The sequence below is a fragment of the Schistocerca gregaria genome, chromosome 3 (genome assembly GCF_023897955.1).
Source record: "Schistocerca gregaria isolate iqSchGreg1 chromosome 3, iqSchGreg1.2, whole genome shotgun sequence".
Classification (NCBI taxonomy): Eukaryota; Metazoa; Arthropoda; class Insecta; order Orthoptera; family Acrididae; genus Schistocerca; species Schistocerca gregaria.
The window spans coordinates 227,597,682-227,619,927 of NC_064922.1; the positions used below are offsets into that span (position 1 = coordinate 227,597,682).

The window sequence follows — 22,246 nt, forward strand, 5'->3', positions numbered from 1 at the left end:
CATCTTATATCCTACATTCACTCAACTTCAGCATCTTCCCATACACCACAGCAAACAAAGGTACAAACTTAAATAGCTTTAGGAAATTATCAGGGGCTCTAAAACGTGAGGGATGATAATGCAAATTCCTTCTATTCTGAAAACAGGCCTTGATAAATTATCAAAGTACTGTTCTTCATGTGTACACTATCATATCCCCTTGCCCTACATATTTCCTGACTAATCTAATGGAAGGTCATTCACGCATGGCTGTAGAAAGATTTTCGATCAGATACCCAATGACTAGGAAAACACATGCAAAATACACCTCTACCACAGACAACAATGACAACAACAAGAAATGAAATGAAAGGAGTGATGGTACACTCAAAAGAGCGAATGCAATTTTATGAGCACAGAAAAGTTGGACACATCAGTGACTACCAATCCACTGTGTGTATCACTCATTATAGGCTAGAGGAAGTAGAAGTTAATTTTTTTCTCTGGATAAGTTTTTTCATTAGCAGTCAGTTAAATCTGTGATTTCTAAGTACTAATATAAATTAAAGTTTAAAACATATATGTATTTGCAGCCACTGCCTGGTAACAAAACTGCTAGCTTAAAATGTGGCAGATGATACAAGTAGATTAACAGACAGTACTAATTCTATGAAACTGCACGATATATACACCATCTAAATATTAATAGTGTCACATGTTCTATGCTCCACCACCATTAAAATAATGTTGGTTTGACAAAATAATTGTACAACACTAAAAGAATGAAAGGATATGAGTGCAGACTGGCTGTAATTAACTCAATTTTGTGCATCTAAATCCTGTATAATTTAGGGAAAGTGTAGTCTACAACAAAGATAACTGAGTTGCGTACCATCTGACAGATATGAAGGGCTGGCCATCCTTTAGAAACATCGAACAAAAATAAAGGAAGATAGCGGTTTTCCATCCCGTTAATTACAAAATCCATCAGAGATGCAGTAGAGGCTCGGGAGGAGTAAGTATGGGGAAGGATATCATTCATGTCCTTTGTCAGAAGAACCATCCTGACATCTGTCTGAATCAATTTAGAAAAAAGATGGAAAATCTGAATCCGGATGGGTGAACATGAACTTTAAGCCCATTCCTCCAAAACGTAAGGCCATTTAATTACTGCACCCCTTGTAAATTAAACACACTGCACAGATTTTTAAATGTAACAAATGAAGAAATGAAAAATAGTAGCAACAGATACGGACTAGTTTCATTTCGCTACCATCATTTTATTGGTATTGAAAAATAAATTAAAGACATTATTTTTCTAAGGATATGAATACAGTTAAATTTTCTGGAAGTATGACAACTAAATCTCCAGATTACGACAAACATTTTATTGAGACTTTTGCCACATTCAAAACAAAAATCGTAACCTGCAGCTAAGTTCCAAAAGCAATTTAACTGAAACAGCTGACGAACATTGTCTTTGTCGTTAACATGTTACACATACACAATGATTGCATTACACAAACATATGAGAGGTGAATAGAACTTTTTTACATAGTAATTATGTTTACTGGCAACATGTGTGCTTTTATCAACAGAAAAATCACTTTTCAACATTCAGGTAAGTATCACATGAAGAATTATAGTGAAATTAAAGTCATCTCGCTGTTTATGGCAAAGAACATAAACTAAAAAAAAAAAGGGAAGTATGAGAAGTCATAGGTGTAATAATAAATAATTTTAGAACATACAATTTTTACAAAGTGTACACTATGGAGATGTCATACACCGATCACCAAATGTAACCAGCTTGTATAATATATATATAATTAAAAAAAAAAACCAACAGCAATATTGGTAAGTTATTTATGCGAAGCACTATGAAAGTTAACGTCCCACGAGACTGACGGCAGTATCATTTTACAATTACCAAATTGTAAATAAAGACTGATGTTAAACATCACATTAGTAACAGTATGTAACAGGAGATTTGGTAATACCAGCGAAAAATAAACTACACATGTCAGTACATGAAAGGCATAAAAATTAACTCAGTAGAGCCCTGCATTATACTTACATTGCAGGCACATAAGTGTCATTTTACAAATGCACTACAACAGCCACTATCAGTTTCAAAATATGCCATAAAATACAGTGATCTTAATTAAAATTGCTAGCTAAAAATAATATTACAGGAAAATTAAGTGGACCTTGTCTCATCTAACAGATGATGCTGTGACAGAATTAGCATACCAGTATAAAAGAACAGACGACAGCTTATTTTAATAAACATTGTCATGTAGATAGACCATACATTTAAACACACTGCACAGGGAGATCATGGAAACATTGCTTCTGCATGTGTGTGTTTTTAATCTCTGATAGGAAGAATACAAGGAACAGAAATTGATTCAGGGGAACATGAAGTGAACTACCATACTCAATTAGCATGCCCTTGAAACATGTAGAACAGCAATAGTTAAAGCATTTAGTAGTCATAGGCATTCTGCACACATTTTTGGCAGGGTGGGTGAAACGGACTTGCCTCCATGGGATACTCACTTTCAACATGGGAACAAATGAAGGATATTTAAATTGATATACGTAAATTATATCAATTTTTATCACAGCTTAATGCTAACTATGTGATACATCCATTTGCACAGTTAGCACAAAATAGTGATAACATAACAGATTAACTATGTGTGTGGTTTCTAATGAGTCAGTTCTTTTGACCACAAATATTTCTTTGTTACCTGCCTACATGTTTCTCTGTACCTACCATTCCTTTGAATATGCTGCCACGTTTAGATGTGTTAGTTACGGGAACTTCTAAGTGATAATTCTTTCTTCCATCAATGTAATCCTTTTTCCATGTTCATTAATCACCTCACAGCTTCATCTATTGATAAGTGGCCTTGGATCTGTCTTTTCCTAGAGGATAATTCAAGTCATGTCACAATCTTTTTTTTTTTTTTTTTTTTTTTTTTTTTTTACCAGCACAACTGACACAATGGCACATACATGTACCATTACACCTCCCCCCCCCCTGGCCCCCTCCCGCCCCCCCTCTCTCTCTCTAACACACACACACACACACACACACACACACACACACACACACACAGTGTGTGGACAACCAAAACTCCTGTTATCCAGTTCTACACTTAAGGACTACTTTCAAATGAATAATGCTCAATGATGTAAAACACTACGAAATATAAACAAAATCATATTACTGAGCCTTAACAGAATTTAAAATATGACATACAACTACAAACTATTAATGTAATTGCCACTTCTTACTAAGTAAACGTAAGTTTATGCAAAGCAGAACAGATTGAACCAATAAGGAAATTATCAGTACAAAACTGACAAAACAAGTAAAAAATTATGTTCCAGTGTTAAAAAACATCCTATTAAAAGTCTTACACATTGACAACTTGCTATAGTACTAACATACTTCACATAAGCTATTTTTAAGTATTTTATACCATATTAGATTTCGATATTGGTTCCTCGGTATGGATATGACAAATATTTCTCTCCAAGGAGACAAATGGTTGACGTCCATTTCTATGAAAACATATTATTTCAATTGACTTCAGAAAAAGCTAATAACAAATATTATGCACTGAATGCATAAACTATTCTGAGCAGTTTGTTAGATGGAAATATGCGTTTCTTAGGAAAATTAACTATGAACAAAATCTTAAGAAGCCTGTCAATCCAACGCAATTCTGATATTTTTTTCAATATGAAAGTTTTTGTCAGTTGAATAGTGGAATTACAATATGATGAACAAAAATCTCTGGTATAAAAAAAGGTATTTCCATACATATAAAGCACATATAAATACTACTCTACTGACTACTGCAACAATCACACAGCAGCCATTTCAATACTTGCATTCAGATAAAATTTGATCCCTAATGCCATAAGGCAGTGGAAGTTATCACAACTAACACAGATAAGTGTGTTCTTTTTGTTTCATATTCACTGCTTGTATATCTTTTTTTTTGTTTGTTTTCTGTTTGATGAGGAACTGATGTATTCAGCATCGTGTAAAATCCTTTCAATTTTCTGACCTACCTAACTAAAATTTACACATAAGCTTTAGCGATTATCATATATCTCCGTACCGTTCCCTTTCCATACACTTTTAAAAACGGCCCAGGACAGAAAGAAACTGTACACACATTCACACATCTACCAGTCAACTTCACATCTGTCTACTTCTTTTCCCTGTAAGCTTTTACTTCTGTTCCAAAATCACTTCTCAGGACTTTCTCTGTGACACAAACAAATGCCCTCATCCAACAATATGGACCAAGAATGATGCATTTAGGTGGCACTAGCTTGAAGCCTGCTTCTTGAAAAATCATTCCTCTGCCAATACCTTTTGTTGTTGTTAGCGACCACCTGGAAAATTTAACAAAATTTCAGCTAAAAGCTTAATTGTCTAGCAAAAAATGCAAATATAATCATGCTTCACAAGTTAATAATAGAGGTGCAAAGTATTTCACAAATGAATTGAAAGGTGGCAAAGGCACAACTGTGGCAATACACTTCTAAAATTGTTAAATAAATGGTCACTCAATCTCAAATTAAAAACATCTCTGTGTTTGAAAAGTTCTGCAACTTCAATATGACAAACTTTCTGCTGTTTTGTAGTCCAACGTAATTTGCTCCCCAAAAAGACAACTGCACAGAGGCAATGGGTACAACTTAATACCCACAGATAATGTCCCAAAAATTAACTGCAATTACACACCAAATTTGCTAAACCATCAAAGGTTCCAATCACCAAATGTAACTTAAGTATTGTTCACTGCTAGTTTCTGTTACTCTTCTTCCAGTATATGTGAGCACAGAGTCTCATATTTCATTAGAGAATCAAATATGGAGAGTTAAGTCATTCCCTATAATACAACGTGAAAAATTGTAACTTTTGACTACTACTGGGCACACAGGTAAGATACCTCCACAGCACACACTACTCAGTATTACAAAGTGTCTCCCACAACAAAACTGAGTAATGGAGAAGAGTTAAATGACTCAGACACACCACAAGAAAGAATTCCAACTGTACCTAATCTAAAGAAATAATTTATTCTTCATTAATAGCTCATACTCATTTCTTATTATTTAGACTGTTAATGGTGTACACTGCTACATTCAAGAGTGGAAAAATTTGTAATCAGCATTCTAGTGTAACGTATATGACTCACGCATAATGTATTTTTAACAAGTGATAAGCGGAACATGCTTTAGGTGCATTCAGCCAAATCATATTTACCTTCTGTAAAACATTTTAACTATTTTTTTTTAAAGGCCATTTGTGAGTGTTATATGAATACCAGCACAATAGTTTGTACCTTTCTTGCGTCTACTTCTAATACTGATACTGAGGCAATGTACATAGTTATTATTTTAACTTTGAGTACCCCTGGGAAAAATTATTCAAGTACCTGTCTTTCAGTCTCTGAAGCTAAGTGAGGTGATGTCAGTCAAGATATTAGACATTTGGGAGCAGCACACTTCATATTCTTATCTGATTATTCCAATTAATTTTTTCAAATCACTTTAAGGCAGCTGTTGCGACGATTGTATGAGGTAAGCCATGGTCAATTCCTTTCCTTTTCCTTGTGTAACTGCTTTATTGCTCCATGCCATCAACTTGAGTTGAAAGGAAGTTACTTTATACTAAACATTATTTTTAGAAACTCAAATGAGAATTAATGCTATAATGATTCTCTTCTGATGATATGCTCCTTACTAATTCTTCAACCTAAGTTGCTGCAGAAACTATTTCTTCATTTTCTCCTCAGCGAAGTATTGCTGGCAGGATGTGTTGTGCTTTTCAGTGCGTGAAGATAGTAAAGCAGGGAACTAGATAAAATTGGCGTAACTCAAAAACAGTTACTGCATCATTCAGTGCTTTGACACTTAGTCATCTACAATAATTTCACTGAAGCCACATTATTTGTAACTGATACATCAAATAGTTATAATGATTCTGACAAACATTTATTCACAAAGAATAAATACCTGCCTGTTTCTGTAAGCCTCTAATTACTTTTAGTGTAAATGAAGTACTGAAGAGTCTAGACTTGAAAGAACAATAGAATATAGTTTGAGCCTAACTAAAAGAGCAAGCAGAAAAGAGAAAGCAGCTTATCATTTAAGATAAAAGCATTAAGTAACTACAATTAAATTAACATTTGTTCTACTGCTGTTTTATTTTAGATCCCTCAGTACTTAATGCAAATTAAGAACAACAAGATACACTTGTGGATATGTTTTCTAATACTGTGTCAATGTTACTAAAAATTACTGACAAAATGCTGCAGCAAAAAGTTGCCTTCAAAACCTTTAGGGAAAAATGGGAGAAGGTGGGATGGGGGGATACTCATGAGGCCTAACAACATTTTAACAATAAAAATATGTTGAACAAATCATTTTTGAAGTATGACTGTATGGTAGTGTATCTTCAGTAGTGTAGTGTTCAATCATTCATGACACAAAGTTTTTTTTATAAAAAAAGTACCGATGCCATTCTCAGTTATAAGTCATTCCTCAGCACATGTAATAACCAGTACCAACCATCTTACAATTTTGATGAAATATTTTCTGGCATTCCTCTAGACTACATACAATTCGATTCCCCATTTTTCTACAGAAAAATTTGCCCAATACATCACTTTCTTTACACAACAAAAATAAAATGTAAGGACAAGCTAGTGTGTGAATGCTTCGGGACATTCAGCTTCGAAATAGATGTACAGTTTTCTCTGAAGTCAGAAACTGGTGGAATATACGAACTACAGTGTGGAGATTGAGCCTCAAATGATCTATAATCAAATTTGTGTTCAGTGCGTCTCGTGCCAGAACATCTGGTGGCAGGGCCTTTCCTGACGTACTAGATAATCAGAGTGCTGTAAGTAACTTATCTAAGTATTTTACCTACAACCATTTGTTGAGGAAATAATTAAAAAGGGGAGTTTGTTATGCATAAAGATGCACATCTTGTCTAATTATGCACCATGTAGTCTTTGATTTTGAAATTCTGAGGCACCATGTTTCATTTTAGGTGATCCTAGGAAAAGAACAACAGAAATGTATTTTTTTTTTATTCGTTCATTGATTCATTTCACCTGTTTGATAACATAGTAACAGCAGATGAAGTTCATTACTAATGGTAAAGATGGAACATAACTTCTTACTGTTACCATCATATTTTGCTCTGTAAAAACCAATGCATACAGAAACTGAGGTGTTAGGAACAGTGAGTCTAGTAAAATTACAGCATTTTAATTGGTATAACAGAATTTACACAGTTTCTCTTGTTTTGTTGTTACACTTCTTAAAAATGTAATAAATGAAACAATGAAGTCAATGAGAAAAACCACCACAGCCCAAAGTATGAAACAACATGCATTTCACAAAATGCACAAGAAATTTTGCTGATCAGGAAGATCTACCACGAGGAATATGAATACAGGATATGAATTTCTCATTTTAACAAATAACTTCTCGCCAAGCAGACAGCAGTGTTATGTTGACTGAGGCTGGTTTCTTAATCGTTTTCCATCCACAGCAGCACATTTATTCAAAGTATAGAGTTATAATAAATTCTATGAGCTGCTTATTTTTTAATTACACTAAGCACACAGTAGTGCATTAGACTGCAGTACAGCCAACTAGACTGAAAATAAGTAGATGCAAATTGCACTTTTACAGAAAGAAGGAATAACTTATTAGCTCATTTGTTATAGCTCTGTTCTTTGCCCCTGCATGCCCAGGTTCAAATCATTTCACAGTACATAACACTGACATTTAAATGGAGATGGCAACCAAAACCTTTATTTCATTTCCCCAAAACAGCCTAAACTATGCCCTTAAAATAAGAACTGAACTACAATAAATGCTCCAACAATATCTGTTAACAACAGCCTAATTTATCATCATCTCCCCCCCCCCCCCCCCAATCCCCCATGCAATGTCAATTTTAAACTCGTCCAGCCAACGTGAATGCATTTGGATGTCTTTGTTGTTTCATTTGTGGGGAATGTATGTAGTCACGCTAGAGAAAGAGCTCAAATGCTAGTATAAATATTATTTCCTATTATGTGCTATGTGGCACACATCAGTCAACTATATGAGTGGTTGCCTTTTCTTATTGTACATATTATTCCATAAATGTACAATGTCAAAGAAAATACAAAAAGAGCTTCATATAAACCCATTCTAAATACAAGCAGAGAGAGAGAGAGAGAGAGAGAGAGAGAGAGAGAGAGAGAGAGAGAGAGAGAGAGAGAGAGAGAGAGAGAGAGAGAGAGAGAGAGACTGACTTTCTGGTTACTTCATCACTACGTTTTAGCATTATACAATTTGCCATGGTTACAGTGAGTGAATTCTCACTATAAGAAGTACCTTATTTCATTTTTCCTTCAATTTTTCAATACATCCAGGCCTCTGAAACTTTGCATGTGACGTCCACTTTTCAAGTTGACTGTGCAACAGTTTAACAAGTGAAGAATAAAAAGCACGAGACGTTAGACATGTGGCATGAACCAATCCCGGTGCAGTAATCACTCTCAGTGGTGACATTGCAGCTCCCGCGTTCCTGGTTTGGTTTTGTGTGAACATAACATGCTTTGTGGCTGGTTTCTACCGTGTACCTGCATTGTACTGTGCTGTGCTGGTGCTGTACTGTGATTTATAAAATTCTGATACATGGAATGACACACAAAAAGAGTTCATTCACCTAGTGACAATCCTTTGCACTGATATGTGCCACTAGACAGCCAGGAGCTGCTAAGAAGCTCTCTGGAGTTTTACGAGAAGGAGAAAGAATAAGTAAGCATCCATGGGCAGCCATCAGTCCCAACTGATAAAGTAGTATAACAAACACCAAAAACTCATGGAATTAGTGCAAGAACAGTAGCAAGTGAATATTATTGCAAAACATATGCATGAGTCTTAATGATTTTGACTTCTGGATCAGATAATTTATTTTTAGTTACTCATGGAAAGAATTAAAGCAGCTTGACCATGTAACCGATTTATATCCATTCCAGACTGATGTAATATACAGGCATATTTATGCTTACTAAAGCAGGAAGGAGTATCCCACTGTAGCCCAGTTGCTAGTACCATTAAGAGAAAGTGAACTTTTCATTGATGGGGAAACATCTAAATAACTGTGCTGCAAAGTGTGGGTTTCTGTTAGAAAGCACTAGACAGATGTGAAGTCCTTTTAGAAACGGCACATATTCTTGCACAAAATTGAGATCATTCGACAATATGACTAGAAGAAATGTTGGTGAAGCCGTCAGTATATGCTCAATAGATGAGACTCCAAGCCATAGCATTCATAATCCAATGGGAAGATAAACTAGATTATTTGTGGTCCATGCAGGTTCTTCCAGTGGTTTTGTTCCTGATGCCCTTAGTTTTCTGGTCCAAAAAGACAGCTGATTACCATGAAGATGTGGACCCTACATGATTTTTGCTCCATCTTTCAGCCCCAATCATAAACAATCGCAAAGATGTTATGGTGCAGTGGTTGCAGGTGCAAAATATTGCTGCAGATGTGAGTACAAAGAAAATAAGCCTATGATGTCCACATATGTAGTAGACGAAATTGCCAAGAAGCAGAAACACACTGTATTAAGGCTGAAACTGCATCACTCCCAATTTAACCCCATCGAGGTAGTATTGAGTGACACAATCACATACACAAGGAACAATAACAAGTCCTTTACAACAACAGAGGTGGAGACGCTGTTGTGTGGGAGCTCTTGCGACTGAATGCAGTCTCATGGAGAGAGAAATAAATAAATAAATAAAAAAAAAGACACATCAAAAAACTTATTCGAGCAGCACAAACAACCGAAGGTGTCATCAGTGACCATGAATAGCTAATGGTTTGTCTTGGTGAGGATGCGACTCTTTTGGCAATGATTCAACAACAGTGACAATAGGGAGTGGTATGGAATAGTGCTACTGTATCCACAAAATGGCAAGTGAAAAACTGCAAGTATATGTTGTTTATTGCATCCTTGTAATTATGAAACCTAGAGTGAGAACTAATAATCTCTCTTATTTTGTCCACTACATACCACAGTACTTTCAAGATACTGGTCATCAATCAGTTATTTTTTTAGGTATTCCTTTTGCTATGCTATCAAAAGCATGTGCTTTGTTATGTAGCTGTTTATTTGCAGTCATTGTGTCAAAAACTGGTTCTTATATACACTGATACTGCTTAATAGCTTACAGATGGAACAGAAATACATATTGTCTGCTATGTGTAATGAGTCTGCTGTTGCAACATTGCCACTGCAGTAAAGCCAGCCTAAATATGTAATGCAAGCTGTCAAGTGTAATGTTTCACTGGCACAGGTATAGAAAATAAGTATCACTCAGAAGGAATTATAAGGCAAAAGCATAACAAAATAACCACAGTTGTATTTGGGGACTATAACAGCAAACCATATTGCACCAATAATTACAAAATTTCCACAAGTAATTAAAATAGAAGAAACTGCATCCTAATATTCTTTCAAACATATCATACCATGTGTTTATTTTGTGTTACTAATATGGTCTACACACAGATTCTCACTATATTCTGCTCTGCACTGTATTCATACCAGTAAAAAATAATGAACCATCAGTAACACTGTCATAATCCACTGTACTAAGAGGTTAAGATATAATTTAATACTGCATTTATCAATTTCTTGTTTTAGCAGTTTATCATAATCTATATCTTCCTAAATTAACATGCAAACAATAACCTGTTACTAAACACCAACACTCGTGAACAAAGCCATCATTGCACCAGGCTGTATTTTAAAATTGTGCTTTACTAAGCACTACTATTTACGAGCTTAGCTCATTTTTAATCATCATCATCATCATCATAATCATAATCATCATCATCGCTGTAAATTAAAAATCACATACCATGCATTATTATGCATAGCACAGCCATCAAAATGCATGTTCTAAAATATAAAACACATAGGGTAGTAGTAGTAGTAGTTGACAGTAGTTATTGTCTCTCACACACACACACACACACACACACACACACACACACACACACACACACACACACACACACACACACCAACTCCAAGGTTTGTTTTCTCAGTGTTACTGGTGGTGTAATTGTGCGATAAGGCTTTAGTTCTTGTGACCACTATCATTCCATGGATTTTACGAGGGGTAGAGCTTTAATAGTGCCAACTATTTATTTACAGCATAAACAAAATAGATTCACATTTAAAAGTTTTACTGTCCTTCAAAGTGGTCACCAGCATTGTGTATAACACATTAGCAGCGATTTAGAAGTCTTCAGATACCTTTAACAGAGTCAGTTGTGTTGACAGTTTGAGTTAAGTGGACTACCGCCCAACTAATATCTAACAGTTCTGAAGTGAATGCGAAGAAATGTTTCCTGCAATTTATGAATAAAGTTGAAGTCACAAGGGCTTCAATGCGGAGGAATGCGATGAGCAATACAGCAATTTTCAGCCTTACTGACACAACGAATCAGTCACAACTTGTGCCATATGGGCCTGAGCGCTGTCCTGCAAAATGATGGGCAGGTCCTGCAGAAAGTGTCACCACTTCTTTTTGGCAGCTGGTCATCGGCCGGCCGTGTTGCAAAAGCTGAACAATTTAGCAGTGTCACTTTCTGCAGGACCCACTCACCATTTTGCAAGACAATGCTCACGAGCATAAGCACAAGTTGGTGCTGGAAAGTGTTGTACCACCCAACACAATCCCCTTCAGCTGCAAACTTCATACCTAACTTGAAGGAGGTATTTCAAGCCATTCATTTCAAAACTGTTATAAAGATTCATCACGCAGTAGATCACACCACTATCATCCTAACTTTCACTGCTAAGGGTATCTTACAACTTCCGTGTCACTTGCAACAGGTCATACACAATGCTGGTGACTATTTTGAAGGACAGCAAAACTTTGAAACATATATCTTATTTTGTGTAATTTGTAAATTAACAGTTGCTGCAATTTCAGTTCCATCCGTCATAGTTTAGATCAGGCACCTTTAAGACCGAACGGTACTTAATGATACATGGCACAATTTTTAATTGACGAGGACGATGTAGCCACATGTGTTTTTGAAGCATTTGAAAATGAGCTACACCTACATTAGTAGTGCTTAATAAAACAATTTTAAAATACAACTATTCGGAAGATGTCTTTCTTCGGATTTAGCACAGCTGTGGTTTCCATCAGGAAGAAATTGATCAATGCTTTTTGAAGCAACAGTACCATTTATTCAGTACCATTTATTCAGTACACAGTTTTGCCTGTGTTGTTAAAAACAAAGGTTATTTGGTATTCAAAATAAGAAATGAACATCTCAAAGTAAGAGATTTGATGAGTAGGTGATATATAATTTTTTCAAAGAGAAGGCACTTCAATAAATGTCCAGTAGACAACTCTCTAAGCTTTGGCATGTGTTGTATCTGTCTTCTCAAAGATATGTATCACTGCTGATGCAATAAAATTTTCTGTGTTCACTTAACAGAAAATCTATGCATCTGCACGACTGCTTTTTTTTCCCGAAAATTGACAGTCAATCCACACAAGTTTCCTTGAAAGGATAGGATGCACTCAGGAAATGATCATATGTTTCAAAAATTTGCCACTATATTCTTCATTTATTTTTATTCCAGTTTGCAGCATTAAAATGCAGCCTTGGCAAATTAATGATCATGAAATACAAAAATGCTATCTTTTCAAGTGTTTGAAATGTTAAAGAAACCACAGAGTGTGTGTTTTTCCACATATGAAAAATTATTTGTTCCACACGATTCTCGCTTGCGTCAAGTTAATATACATAAGTATCTACCATAATATTAACATTATGTACAGGAACAGAAAAAAATATATCTTCACGAACATGTATGTGTACTTATTTACATATAATAATATATTAAAAACACTGAACAGTCAACAGAAGACAGGCAATTTATTAGAAACTACATTCAACCATAAACCATGTGGCTAGACAACTTTCTTCAATTTTATTTATGTGTAAGACAGAATACAGAGATGAGAACAAGTGATTGCCTGCTGCATTTAAAACAAACTTAGGCTATTTCTCTCACAAACATCAAACACACTGTGTGAATCGAATAAAAAAGAAAAAAAAAGGAAACAGTGCCTTTAAGATTATTTTATGTAGCTTACACGAAAAATGCTTCTCAAACTACACTGAAGCAAAAAAGAAATATTGCTTCAGTTTTCCGCAATTACACTGTCTTTTACTTCCTATCTTTTGAGTAGAGGAATTCACTTTCATGTTTCTCAATAATCAGAATCATTGAAGAAATACCGAAATAAAAATTTTAAAAGTGCCCATGTCTTCAAATTTTTAATAAACAATTACAAACAGTGTTTTGACATTTCTAAATAATACAAAGGACACAGCTGTGTGTTGATCAAGCGCAGATTCAACATCATCAAGGAGAGAGGGAGACACACACTTCACGTCCGGTCACCACGCTCCTTGGCCGACCTCTCACCTGGCGTGGCTACGCCTGCTGTGGTTCCACCTGCAGCCAATGGACCGGCACCTGATGGTGGTACAGACTTCTGCTTCAGCATTGTCCAGTCAAACGTGTAGTCATACTGGTGGTTCAATGTGCGAAACAAGATACGGAAAAGTTGCCGCAGATACATGTAATCCGGGCTTTCCTCAAATCTCAGTCCACGGCAGTAGTTGAGGTACATGGCAAATTCAGCTGGGAAACCCTGCATGGAAACAAGTACGCTGTGAGTTATATTTGCATAAATTAAGACAACATTAAAACAAGTACTGTGCATTGAGGGGATTTAATAATTTGCAACTTGAGAAGGGTCAAGTTCTAACAAAATACAATCATTCTTTCACATTTAATAAAACTGTAATTTCATTCCTATACCAACAACATTGCTTTTTAGATACAAGTTTTCTACAGGCACATATAGAATACAAGTTACACAATATGTGAATCAGATGTGGCATTAAAAAAATATTTTTCAATAATCATTCACAATAGAGACTCATTCACCAAAGTTTCTAGATAGAGGTTGCACATTTTTCTATGAAACGGAGTACAGACTGAGACACCTGTTATTCACAGGCATTGCATTATCAACTGTGTATGTAGATTGATACCATACATCTCGTAAGCTATGAGCTGTACTGCGTGCACATCTACAACCAGTGATTTGTGTCTCAATACAAAATCTATATGATGATAAAAAATGATGTGGGTCTATAGGGGGAGGAAGAAAAAGTAAAAAAAAAGGAAAAGGCAAAAACAGAATCCCATGATTATTTAAATTCTAATAATAACCTTTCTGTAATAACGTCAATATGGCCCACATGGGGTCCATTACCTGTCTTACGTCTGTGATACACAAAATCATCATGTGAACATGGTATAATTGCAAAACATTAAATTGCACACTTCCTGACCATATTTGACAATACTGTCACAGCATGGTGTGCACACATAATGCATCGACTGCACAACAAGCAGTGCAGTGCCGCGAAACAGCATCAAGAAGGCGCTGATCTGATTGCCAATGGGCAGAGTGAGCATCGCCACACCTCCAGTAAGAGAGTTCAGTGCCCCCTTGTCAACGCTGATTTAACCAGACGCTCATGACTGATCGGCTCCTGCTTGACCACAGACCTTGAGAGCCTCAGTACTGAGTAATAGGAAGATGATACTTACACTGTGTTCTGCACGTAGTAATAGTGGGTAAAGAAATTGCTCGTAGGAGGTGCAAAAAGCAACTTAAGCCATTACATAACATTAAGTTATGTTTCTCTTCTTTTTAGAAATAAAGTGTCCTATTAATTAGAAAGTTTAATATACAGATCATTTTGGATCCTGCCACCGGCCATTGCTGCCTCTCTCCTTCCTTGTTTGTGTTGGTGCTGACTTCCACAGTAGCTGACACAGCACAAGGAAACATGGAACTGATAGGGTGAAGTGTCTCATAATACAGGCCATTTATTACCTGTGAGGTCATACCTCACTACATTTGTGGCATCCATTAATTATGTACACTGAATGTCTTATTTGTACAAATAGTATGCAGAGGTGTATATATATAAAGCTAAGAATTTATGTAGACTGTTTTTAACCATCGAAGATTTTTTAATTGACAGACACATTGATTGTTGTAGATGTTCACAGTAAGTAAATAATCAGTTGTACCCAAGTGTATACAAATTTTCTTGTGTTACCAACACCAACGTGCACACACTTCTCTGCTCATTCTCTGTATCACACACAACTGATGAGCTATATGTCCTAAAAATGGTATGGCAAATAAGTAGTTCTGAGGTGCAGCACACTATGTACAACAAGAAGTCCATTACCAAATACATAAAAGCTGCAGACCACCCAACAAAGAATATTTTTGGAATACATGGGTATGTCCCATTCACTGCATTATCAAAAAGGTTCAAGATATTATCAGTTATTCTAAATACCATGGAGCTAGTTTGCAAGGTATGAAGAGAACTACCAGCAAGTTGGACGCTTGAGAAAAAGTGTTAAGGTTTAGTTTTAGTTTAATTGGTAACACATTGCCCATGACACACAAGTACCCGGGTTGGAGTCCAAGTCTGCGATTAAATAACTTCTCAAATTTTCAATGTACACTTTACATAATAGGAAATATCCACATCAATGAATTACACTTTTGAGACCATATGAAACATGAATCTCTGTTACAAATATGAGTAATGATACTACTGAATTACAGGTGTGTTTCAAAATCTATTAATTTACATTTAGTACTTACTTTACACAGAACCTCAACAGGTGTTGACATCTTCTTTTCACTTATCTTCTCATATTTCTGTTTTTTTGTTGCAGCCTGAAAATTAAAGAGGCTCATTATATGACGTACAGCATTACTTACACAATCCTCAAATACGAGTAGAAATGTAACAAGAGTGTGAGAGTATATATTTCAAAATAAGTCAGTGGCAACCTAAGAATATTGAATTCTCAAGTCTACTGAAGTAATGATTTTGATATTAACCTTAAGACCTTGCCAGGGTAAACTGCCACGGTTGAAGTACATGAGCACGTACCCCAGAGATTCCATATCATCCCTACGACTGAAAACAAAGGAAAGAAATGCATGTTACAATTACTAACACTCTATTAAGTCCAAATTTATACAATTTATCACACTTTTAATTTCATTACACATATTGTAATTTCTTTATATGGTAAAGTAGAAGTAATTTATGAAAAATAATTATTTATAACAATTTTTTTAGCTATGAGAAGAAAAATAATTGTATGTGATTTAGGAGCAAAACTAGCAAAGGAGAGGAACCGTCATGATCAGTCAACACACACTTTCATGGATAATGTTTTTCCACTATCCCTCTATATGGCATAAATCTTAGACATGGCGCCTTTTGAAACACCAGACATTTTGACTTCCTTTTTACAGAAGCACCCAATGAGTACCGACAATTTGGCCATGCCGTTAAGTCACTTTGCTCCAACACAATACACTCACAACTACACAGAACACAGTTCTGACCATGGCTGACAACATATTTAGGACATTGTGCCAATGCCATTTGTAATCAAATACAAGATCCCATCATACTATACTAAGGCAGGGGGGATAACAGTCACACACACACACACACACACACACACACACACACACAGGAGCGCAAGCGATATCTACACATAAAACAGAAGGACAGAACATTAACAGAATTAATTAAGATAAATAGATACATATTTTAAGAGGATAGGTTATACATATATGGGTTATACATATACAGTTACAGTGCTGACTTTCACTTTAGGCCTCATTAACTGCACAAGAAAAAAGACCTAGAAAAGAGTATTGGTTCCACCATCCTACTTCAACTGCATGAAAAGCAGCTTTAGAATTTGAAGCAGTATTTTCAAAATGTCAACTCCTTCTCCATAAAACAAGAACTGCAGAAATTACATGCCACAATATGGCAAAAACTTCAGCAACATTCCAAAGGTCTAAGGCAGATGTAACTAACATTAAGATAAGTTTGATTAGGAAAGAACTGCACTGGGAACACTTAAACAACTCAGCCAACGTAATTTCATTTGCAAGCACTGAACTACTGGTTCTCAGTATCAAACTGGTGTTTTAAATGGGCAAGAATTTCAGTTTATAGAATGTATAAAAGTGAAATAAATGAAGCAAACAATTTTGCACATTGGGACCTAGACCATAAAATTGGAAGCACTGTTAGCTTGACAGTGTCAACTATAATTTTATTGGTGCACTTTCTCTATGTTCCCCTTCATTTCTTTACATCTACTTGTCGTACCACTTGCCTGGCTTCTCCACAGAGACTGCAGTTTAAGCAGCTGGAAATGCATGTATTTCATTTGTGTCTTTGCAGGTGAGTGTTTCGGAAGGTTGGGCTCATTCATCAAGGTGGTGAGGCACTAAGAATGGAACTGCTCAAGTTACCTAGCGATTTTAAGAGAAGTGAGCTTGATATTTTGGATGATGAAGCCCGTGATTCTAGGGATGGTGTGGATTACAGACAAGAAGGAATTTCAGATAATTTAAGGGAAGGATGTTCCAAATGAAATGTTTGCTGTTTTTATTTAGCTTTCACGTTGAGTTTACGGAATATAATTTTTAAGTAAGTAATTACAAATACAACTTCTTGCAGCATTAAATGAGAAACATAGATATCTCAACATTAGGTCCTAGCTTCTGGATGTTATGCCTGGAGAGAACTGAAGACAAATGACAAAGGTGATAATTTGGTGTTGTACTGACAGAGTAGGTGAACGAACACCTGTTGAGCATTAACACTATGTTCCTGATACTGGTATATTTCCAGGTTCATCAGCAACAACAGGTATAAATCAGAATGGAATTTCCCTTTCTTTATTTTTCATTGTTTATTGCAGATTCAATGACAAAACACAGAGGAACTAACTAATCTATAAGCTATTTGGAGCACAAAGAGTCACAAAGCACGATATCCTTTCCTGATACCTGTCTAATAGCAAAAGGAAGGGAGTTACTCTCGCTAAAATTAGAAGGTTTGTAATAACTATGGATCATACTGGTGCCTGTCCAAGACCTCACATACAAAAGTGCTGATTCCAGAATCTTTGTGCCATTCAATTTACATCCAATTATCAATCTCCGCATCAGATCCATCTATTTCCAGAAACTTTTATAGAAATGACAGTTTACTAGTCGAGAAAACGGGGGAAATAGAATGCACAAGGTGAGACATTTTCAGGAAGCACTGTTGGAACTTCTAGTAGTGGCTGGCAGAGATTTGAACTATTTGGATGAGTTTGTATGTAAATAATTATTCAAATCAACTGACACTTTTAAAAAATTATTCTTGAATAAATTATCAGCCAATACATGGAGTATTTGTCATTTATTATTGATAACTAATTAATGAATGACTAAGACTACCACCAAATTTTCCTTGTTTCCTTCTCAATTAGCATTTATGTAATCCGTTTTTCTTCCTGTGGTTCACTAGTGTGTGACCAATAATTTATTAATATTGTATGCAGATGTGTTTGTGAGCCTCTGAATAAAAGCCACATTACAAATTGGGAGGTCTGGAGTTGATTCCTCAACTGGTTTAAAGATTTTTTTTGACAGGGTTTGTTTGTCTCTGGCAATGACTGGTTAATATGAAAATTGTCTAGCTGCACTGTGGTTCACAATCTACACCAAACTGTTCAGTTCCCCTGTAACTGGTGAGGTCAGACAGTCCAAAGGTCGATGGTAAGGAAGGGCATGCACCTACAGTAAGCCGATGTCTAGAACAACACTGCACAGCTTCAGTTTGTGCATGGTTATACTTACTTTACAGTGCAACAAATGCAAAACAAAAATGCTTTGTATGCAAAAGGCCTTGGAAGTTACACTCTTGACACTGCCCATTTGACATACTCTGCATTTGTTAATGCTTTCTCCTCTCCCTTCCTCTGCCAAACTGTGGACAAAGTACGGACTCTGAGGTTAGTAAAAGTCAAACACACTAAGATCTTTTTTGATGCTCACATCAAGCAGCTTAGATGACGGTAGTCCACTCATAAACAACCCACTGTTGTTACTGATCCCACTTCAGTTTCTCATCTACAGTTGTTGAAACTAAGGGAGGAGTTCATACAAGTCACTTAAATACAGGCAAACAACATGGTGAAGAATATCATGCTCTTGCGAAGCAAATGAGACAAGAAGAAAGAAAGCTTTAAATGTGCAGAATCACAAAGAACGATTGTTTGTCTAAGACATTTCATAATATTTGTTAAGTGTTTCATACATTCCATTACACCACTGATGTTGCTGAACCCCACTTAAATTGAAACATTGAACAATATAAACATTTCATATTATGGTACAAATGTAATCAGCTGAAGGACACCTACCAGAATATAAGAAATACTTGCACCAAGAATTAGTTGCAGAAATAAAATTAATATTGCAAGAATAGAATATATATGAATCGATACTGAATGTACGGTCGAGCTATGATGGCTCTCTTTTTTTTTTTGGCTCATTGGATTAATAGTAAACTCCACAGATAGTCCAACACACTAGCATGTTGGAGATTTTCTGGGGCATGTATCTACAGAACTACCTAGACACAATGACAGATGAAATTCATATAATTCATAATCAAACAATGTTAAATGATAGTGGAAACAATTTTATGAAAGCATTTAAAAATTAGTAGTTCAATGGAGTAAGAAGATGACATGACTGCTGAAGATGATACCGACTACTGAGGCTACTGATGTAAATTTGTGCACTACAAGTGATGTTAAATACGTTCTTCAGAACCTTGATGAAAATGGAGAACACATAGTACTAACATAGTCCATCTCAAAACAATACAAAAGTGTAATGATTTGTGGAATACTACTGGATGTCAATGTCATCCAAAACAATTCTAAGTGTTTTAGGCCAAATACTGAGTAACCGTAGCATTACAAGATGGAGTAGTTTACACAATGCAATCGAATAAATTCACTGACCTTCATTGTAGCTGCAGTTGCAGAGAGCTTTGTGTTTGAGAAACTTCAGAAGAGACATTGGGTTGTATGAATAAAATGGATGTACTTTATGTTTTGAATTTCTGAGAACATTCTCAAGTTCGCATGAATGAAGCGAGTCAGAATATACTTCACCAGAGAATGTTCTCAGCTTGAGTAGAAGGGTGGGGAAAGTTGCTCAATATGAACAACATTCTTAGATTTCGTATGAATAAAACTACAATAGTTCCTCACAGGCGGAGAAAATTCTACCTTTTTTGAAGTGAGCTCTGTAGCAAACTTCGAGCTGACCAAATTATGTTGAGGTTAAATTTTAGAGGTTTTTTTAAGTAAAGACAGAATTTACACTGCTTGGCCAGCAAAAACAGATATACATAGCCTACAGAAATACTGATGAGAGTGTTCACAAGTTTATACAGATTTAAAAATAACATTACTTGGCTGGCAAACTTCCGTACTGAAAATAATGAAAGAATAGCGGATGACTTTTCAAATTCAGTGTAAATCAAAATATTTTTGTGTTATTTAGCGGGCCAAGGTTTTCAGACTGGTGTCTGAGAAGACTTAGAAATACACCACAAACATTTTCAGATATTTATCACCATGCTTCTCTCTCTCTCTCTCTCTCTCTCTCTCTCTCTCTCTCTCTCTCTCTCTCCCCCCCCCCCCCCCCCCCAATGAAATAGTGTCTATTAGATAATTTCGCATTTTTGCATTTTGAGGAATAATTGGCATCTATTTCGCATTAATCGTAAAACAAGAATTTTTCTGATCTCTATTCATGGCTGATGGTGCTAAATAGCAATGTCATCAGTACTCTTGTATTAATGATGTACCAACAAGCATCGTGAAAAATAAAAAATTACAATAAAACAAAAAACCAAGTTGCATTCCCCCTACAAGAATCTAAAGGCCATCCCGATAAAGTGAGCTTCAGAAAAGCCCATAATACAATCCCAACAAGACACAGCAGAATAACTAGATGAAATTATGGATAAAATAGCAGTACATAAACAGTTAAAAAGGGGATAAATGACTGTGGCTTGATGACTACTTATAAATAATGAGTCACTATGACACACTAAGATCTGATATATAATATTCTGGAAAGAATTCTGGACACAACACAAAATCCCAAAACATGTACAACACTCGTCTTCTTATCTGTTAAAATACAGGACAGGTCCTGCACGAGACCCAAATAAACCTTCAGTTCATCATAAAACACATTCAATTAAAGTAAGTCTTACTGATAGCTCCTAAACGGTAAAGGATAGTCTCACTGAAGGTTTTACGCAACATAGTTTATTATTCCTTTATTTCCAGCCACTGAGCCTCCCACCAACACATGGAATTCCCAATCACATATGAGGTGACAGTCTGCAGGTGGACTGAACAGTGTGCAGTAGCTGGAATGGAGCAAGCCTCCTTGGCAGTCACATCAGCAAGTTCGCTTCCCTGAGTCTTTTATGTACCCTGGAACCCAGCAGATAATGATTTCCTTGCCTTGCCTTTGCAAGAGAAGGAGAGTGTCCTGCACTTCCTGCAATATCCGATCTGTTGGGTACATCTGACAAATGGCAAGGAGGACACTTTAAGAATCTCAGCAGATGAATTTCTTGTTACAACGCCATCTCCTCTGCTCCACTGCCCACAGGACAGCAGACAACTGCACATAAGAAACCGAGAACTGCTCTGCGTGTCCTGCCCTGAGGACAATGTTGGAGAACACAAATGAGCAACCGACAAAATCTGCCTGCTCGGACCCAATGGTGTAAACAGGAATAAAATTTGTCTGGTGATGTAAAATCAAATTTAATTTAATTGTAAAAATATAGTCTGTAGTGCAATGCTACCTGTATGCAATCAGTTCTAAAAGTAATCTGGGCCTCATTAAAAGCCAGGGGGATTCCCTAGTTCATCTGTGGCTTTGAACCTTAATACCACCCACATTTTGTAACTAACTACACTGGGCTCTCCCTTGTGCAGTTCCTTGTTGCCTGTGGCTGGTGTCTGAACAGCTCTTACAGAGGCGGCGGAATGTATCTCAATGCTGGCAATGTAGGACCAGACTAAGCCCTATATGCTTGGTGTACCACAAGAAGACAACATGGCTGATGCATTTAAGGCTGTTTAAGGCCTTAAGA

At 36.1% G+C, this 22,246-nt stretch overlaps 1 protein-coding gene across 2 annotated transcripts in view; it reads right to left on the reverse strand.

Annotated features, from left to right (window-relative positions):
- Positions 1-1,346: 1,346 nt before the first annotated feature.
- Positions 1,347-22,246, reverse strand: part of LOC126355983 (casein kinase I) — a 101,898-nt gene continuing 80,998 nt past the window's right edge. The window contains exons 5-8 of one of the 2 annotated variants that reach the window (XM_050006600.1): positions 16,081-16,159; positions 15,838-15,912; positions 13,557-13,785; positions 1,347-4,401 (exon numbers count right to left, since the gene is read on the reverse strand). In XM_050006600.1, the coding sequence (XP_049862557.1) occupies positions 4,391-4,401; positions 13,557-13,785; positions 15,838-15,912; positions 16,081-16,159 (394 nt within the window). In that variant the 3' untranslated portion in view covers positions 1,347-4,390. Of the gene's footprint in view, positions 4,402-12,679; positions 13,786-15,837; positions 15,913-16,080; positions 16,160-22,246 lie in introns of those variants that run through there. The other variant, XM_050006599.1, reaches the window with a different exon arrangement.